Source organism: Populus euphratica, unplaced genomic scaffold (assembly GCF_000495115.2).
Source record: "Populus euphratica unplaced genomic scaffold, PopEup_1.0 scaffold32.1, whole genome shotgun sequence".
Lineage (NCBI taxonomy): Eukaryota > Viridiplantae > Streptophyta > Magnoliopsida > Malpighiales > Salicaceae > Populus > Populus euphratica.
This window is the reverse complement of record NW_011499861.1, coordinates 697,807-703,806: the sequence shown is the minus strand read 5'-3', so window position 1 is coordinate 703,806 and position 6,000 is coordinate 697,807. Positions and strand designations below refer to the sequence as shown.

Sequence of the window (6,000 nt, the reverse complement as noted above, 5' to 3'; positions counted from 1 at the left end):
CTATTTGCGAGAAAACTCTCGAGTCTCAACTCAGCCTCACATTCCCTCTCTATAGTCTAGACCCTTCTGTACTAAAATGCAGACTGAACTCAACAACTCAGTCATAGAATAGAATGATAGAATACTTCCTCTCATGGATTCTCTAACACTCACCAAACCCATCTTTAACTCTTTCTGCTTCACTCCCACAAACCCAAGAACCAAACTTTGGTGTTCTGGCCACTTTTCATTTTTCAAGTCCACTCATCTTACCAAATTCAAAAACTCTCCAATTTGTTTTTCGTATAAAAACCCTTCAAATCATCAAAACCCAAAACCAAGAAACAAAAATAACAGAACTTTTTTATCAAACCCTTTGCGGGCTTTGGTCCCGATAATTGAACACATCAAAGCCTTAGCTTCTTCACGAACAAAAAAATGGGCTTCACAGCTACAAGCATACAGTGATGACTCGGAGAAGGTGGTGAGTGAACACAACGGGGATTTTATGCTAAATGGAGCGTTTGGATTGGCTTTATTGAGTATAACATCGCATGCGAAAGTAAAGATCAGTCCTTTTGTGGCAACATTAGCTGCAAACCCAACTTTTATATCGGGTTTGTTTGCTTGGTTTATTGCACAGTCAATGAAAGTGTTTTTGAATTTTTTTGTGGAGAGGAAATGGGATTTGAGAATATTCTTTGCCTCCGGAGGGATGCCGTCTTCCCACTCTGCTTTGTGTACTGCTTTGACAACATCAGTTGCGTTTTGTCATGGAGTGGCTGATTCGTTATTTCCTGTTTGTTTGGGGTTTAGTCTTATTGTTATGTATGATGCAATTGGTGTCAGGCGTCATGCTGGGATGCAAGCTGAGGTAAGGAGTGAATTAGTTTGGTTTATTCATTATGTTTGCTTTGGTGAACATAGAGTATTTGTTTTGTTGGTGAAATTTAGTATTTTTATGCGTGATATTCTACTGCTGCGTTGCTTTTGTTGCTGCTGCTTTGTTGACAAAGTAATTGTTTTGTTGGTGAAATTTCACATTTTTATGCGTAGTCTTCTTATGTTGCATTGCTATGGTTGTCATAATTGTGGTTGTTGTTCCCCAAACGTTGGTCGGGTAACTCTGTTGTGCTTCTTGAAAGAACATTTAATGTTTTTTTTTTTTTTTTGGAGGTGTTCCTAGATTGGATCGTTGATTTGACCTAAAGCTTTGTACAAGCTTAATGAGATTGATTTTCCGTGTTGCTTCCCCTCGTGGTCAATTTGTATCAGGAATGGCATGATTCGCTTGGGAAAAATGAGTAAATTTCAGAATACAATAAGACTAGCTGGTCCCCTGCCAGTGGAGCTTCTTTATATGGCTATGATTTGAAATAGGATGAGTGGGTAGGTTATGAGATTTAAAGGAAAAAAGATTGATGATCATCTGTGTTCAAAGGCTTGAATCCACTATACTGTGCAATCCATTGCCTAACATCGCCATTATTTTGTTTGGATATGGTATTAAGTTTTTAGGGAATCCAATTCTGGCTTATACTCAAACTTCGTTCTCAAAGGGGGGATTGAATTTGGAGGGAGGTCTTCCTCTTCTTCCAGACTTCATGATGCAGTGGGGCAATTTGCTTTGAATGTGTATATTAATTAGGCATAAGCCATGACAAGCAGATGCCATGCCAAATGCTTTTCCTGAGAGTGTTTCACTTGAATTGAGTACAGTGCAAATGTCAGTAAGGATTGTAGTATAGTATGAGGTTGGGTAGAATAATCAGTCTTATGTTTCTTAATTGGATGCTTGATCAGACTTATAATGCTGGTAAATTAACGTCCTCTGTGTTTGAGAAGGATTTTCAACAGATGGTCTGAAGCTCTTAAAAACTGAACTAATCTAAGTTAGAGACAAGTATTAATTTATTTAAAGCTAGTCTGAGATAAGTTTTGAAAGGTAAAGTTCACAGACTTAATTTTTGTCTCCACTAGCTGGATAATTTCCTGAGTTTGTATGTGCTTGTTGCTAGATCAAAAGCTACGCTGTTGTTGGATTGGAAGTCGTTGGTGCTTAAGCAGAAGAGATACTACAATAAATGTCACATCAGCTGTGTTGATCTGATTTCTATGCATTATGTTTGTAATTCTGCTATTTATGCTCACTGGCTCGGCTTATGTCATGATTATAGGTATTAATTTTGTGTCTGTCAATTTGGTAGTTTTTGTGGTTGTGATTTAAAAAAAAATAAGTTTAAGAAAAATACTTTTAATTGCAGTTTTAAAAAATTAAAATTTAAAAAGTATTTGTTTAATTAAAACTGCTCAGAGATGGATTTTTGTATGCAAAATAAATAAAAAGCAAGTCTTTATGAATGAAAAACATATTATTATAGCTTCAACAAAAACAAGATTTGAAACGCAACTATGTATGGGGGGGGGGGGGGCTTTGACTACAAAGCAGAAGCTATTTGTCTAATCTAACAATTTTTTCTTTGTCGTTAGCAAAAAATAGAAGCTATCTTAATACCAACAGTCTTGTGAATCTAGGACCTGGTTGTTATTGCGGCCATGCCATGCTTTTCAAAACTTGAATTTTTTTTTTAAAATTATTTTGATGTACTGGTATTAAAAATAAATTTTAAAAAATAAAAAATATTATTTTAATAGATTTTTAAGGGAAAAAAACTTTAAAAAATAATAGCTATCTCACCGTAAACGGTACCTTATTTTACGGTACCTTATAAATGAGTACAGTTGAGTTGACTTTGAGAGAAATTTTATTAAAGTGATAGCTAGTTTTCGTAGTAATGAATGCGAAACTATCAGTGTTACATGCCTGGCACTCGGATGACTCATTAATGCAAAACTGGAAGAATGCATGGTTGCATGCTTTACGTTGAGTAGTATCTTTCTCTGTACTAGATCTTACAATTTTTTGGTATCATACTGAACAGCATTTCTGGTGGATAATTAATTCAGCACTTGAAGCTTGTGCCTTTTGTGGGGTAAGGAAGCTTTGTATCCATTCTTGAGGCTAATGGATGCGCATTTTGAAGTTCCAAGCACAATGTGCTATAACTCTCTGCCTTCTAAACCCTCCTTTTCCTTCTCATTCATTGCATAGGACGTTTTATATGTGGATTAGCATGACAGTTTCTACTTCAGTCCTCCTGTTAGAGATACACAATTAACCATTTTCTTTTCTCAAGCTTAGTATAGCTTGTCTACATTTGATAGTCTCTCTCTCTCTCTCTCGCTTTTTGTGAAGAATGATTTAGTCTTTCATCGTTATGGAACTAACACGTACATTTCCTGCCTAACATAGGTTCTTAATATGATCGTTGAGGACCTGTTTCAAGGGCATCCTATCAGTCAAAGAAAGCTCAAGGAACTTCTGGGACATAACCCATCACAAGTTCTAGCTGGAGCTTTGCTTGGCATCTTGGTAGCCTGTGTATGTTGCCAAGGTTGCTTAGTGGTAAACTAGAATCCGTTTCTGCAGGCAATTTTGGACACGGCAACTCTCATGTTTAACTTCCTTGATTCATTCGTAGATGGCCTGCTGAATTCAATGTATCTTTACATTTTTTTTTCCAGGAACTGAAGGACACTAGGACTTGAGAACTGGATGGATTGTTTGAGATGCTTTTATTCTTTAATCACAAAATTAATTATCAATTAAAATCATCATTTTGATTATAATTCTTCTCTCAATGTCTATTTATTTGTTGAAGAAACTCTTTATAAATGAAAACAAATAAATAGTTGGTTTAGAGGTGTGGAATTATTATTTTTAAGTTATTTATTTGTTCTATATAAAAACAATCCTTCCATGATATAATTAAGTTCTTTAAACTTCTAGAGAAAAAAAATAAAGAGAAGGCATTTGTTTTTTTTTTTTGTTGTGTATGTTTTGTGTAATAACATGTTTATTAGATTTGAAATATTATAATAAAACATTATATCATTTAATGAAACTATATAGCTATTAATAAAATAATTATATTTTAAATTAAACTTAACACTTAATGCAGTTTAATTTCAACAATTATAAATATAAAAATAAATTAAACTTAGCACTTATGCAGTTTAATTTCAATAATTATAAATATAAAAATTAAAGAAATAAATTGAAAAAACAAGCTCATTGACACATTAAGTTCCAAGTGCTCAATTACTAAGTATCACCTTTTTGATATGATAAATATTCATATAATAGTATTAGGAAACTTATTCAATTTAATTTCAACAATTATAAATATAAAAATTAATTATAAAAATTAAAGAAATAAATTCAAAAAACAAGCTAATCTCATTGACACATTAAGTTCCAAGTGCTCAATTACTAAGTATCATCTTTTTGATATGATAAATATTTATATAATAGTATTAGGAAACTTATTCAGTTTAATTTCAACAATTATAAATATGAAAATTAATTATAAAAATTAAAGAAATAAATTCAAAAAACAAGCTAATCTCATTGACACATTAAGTTCCAAGTGATCAATTACTAAGTATCACCTTTTTGATATTATAAATATTCATATAATAGTATTAGAAAACTTATTAGGAGAATTCATTCAACATGATTTTCACTTAATTTACTATACAATAAAAACTTATACTTACAAACACTTTAAAAATAAGTTTTTTTTTAATATGAGATAAATATTTTTTTTCTTCTTTATTTATTTACAAATTACATCAATAATCTCTCACTAGTTTGTAATAAATGTTTTTTCACTTGATAGAATTATACTTGCAAGAAGGTAATTTGTAATTTAAACCTTCAATTAGTGTTAAAACTAAGAAGATATTTTGTAATTTAAATCTTCAATTAGTGTTAAAACTTGAATCCTACTAAAATTATTGGTGTCCAAATATTAAACCAAAACTTCTGTTAGAAAATCAAAGATATTACATAAACAATATTATCCAAACTCTTAAAAATATTTACAATCTATAAAAGAGTAGAATTTATTATCACTCAAAATAATTATCTATAATAGTAAATCTTAACATCTTTAGCAACCGTGATGCTTGAATTCATATTTCTCTTCTTCAAATGAATTCCTTAAAATTGTTGAAGAAATTATTGATAAATGGAAACAAATAAAAAGTTAGTTTAGAGATATAAAAACATTGTTTTTAAAATGTATATTTGTCTCACATATAGATAATATTTTCAAGATACAATTAAATTCTCTAAACCTCTAAAAATATATAAAAAAAAAGAAAAAGAAAAGAACATCTAAAAATATATAAAAAAAAGAGAAAGAAAAGAAAGCGTGTTTATTTTTTTTGTATATATTTTCTTTATATAGTAACATGCTTGTTAGACTTTAAATATTATAAGGAAATGTTAAATTTGTTAATATTATAACTATTAATAAAACTATATAATTGTTAATGAAACAATTATATTTTAAATTAAACTGAATAGTTATTATTTAATTTTATTTTAACAATCATAAATATTAAAATTAATTATAAAAAAATTCCAACAGTCATAAATATTAAAATTAATTATAAAAAATAAATTTAAAAAATAAATTAACTTCACTGAGATATTAAATTTTAAACACTCAAGCATCAATTTTTATATTCTAATATTATAAATATTCTTAGAATAATATCAGAAGCTCCAACCTATTCACCATGACTTTTATTTAATAAAAACTCATAGTGAATTTTTTTTTCTTCTTTCAAGATAGATATCTTTTCCTTATTATATTGCCTTTCTGAAGTTTCATGGATGGGACATGCCAGTAGAATGTGCGCGCACTCTCCGTATCTCCACCATGCTCCTGAAGAATGGAGTGGAGAGGGGTCTCACCCCTTTCACCATTGGTAGTATGATGTGTAGAGAGACCTTGAAGAAGGGATCTGTTTTTAAAGAGATTGTCGAAGAAGCAGAGGATTCCGTACTTGCTGTATCAAGTGAAGCTGCTTTCCTCGAAACAGTCGCATAAATCATGGATCACCGCCTTGATAAGACTGCTGGATCCGCCTAGTTAAATTGTTGAATTA

The 6,000-nt window shown here is 30.7% G+C and overlaps 1 protein-coding gene across 1 annotated transcript; it reads left to right on the top strand.

The window, feature by feature from the left end:
- Positions 1 to 3,669, top strand: LOC105124761 (Acid phosphatase/vanadium-dependent haloperoxidase-related protein). Its single transcript, XM_011024875.1, has 2 exons — positions 1 to 853; positions 3,293 to 3,669. The coding sequence occupies exons 1-2, from the start codon at positions 134 to 136 to the stop codon at positions 3,452 to 3,454; spliced, it is 882 nt and encodes a 293-aa protein (XP_011023177.1). The 5' UTR covers positions 1 to 133; the 3' UTR covers positions 3,455 to 3,669.
- The last annotated feature ends 2,331 nt before the right edge of the window (positions 3,670 to 6,000 follow it).

Bases quoted from the DNA above. Each gene is read 5' to 3' on its own strand.
- LOC105124761 (XM_011024875.1), top strand. From the start codon at position 134: ATGGATTCTCTAACACTCACCAAACCCATCTTTAACTCTTTCTGCTTC. The intron at 854-3,292 runs GTAAGGAGTGAA...TGCCTAACATAG, and splicing joins ATGCTGGGATGCAAGCTGAG to GTTCTTAATATGATCGTTGA.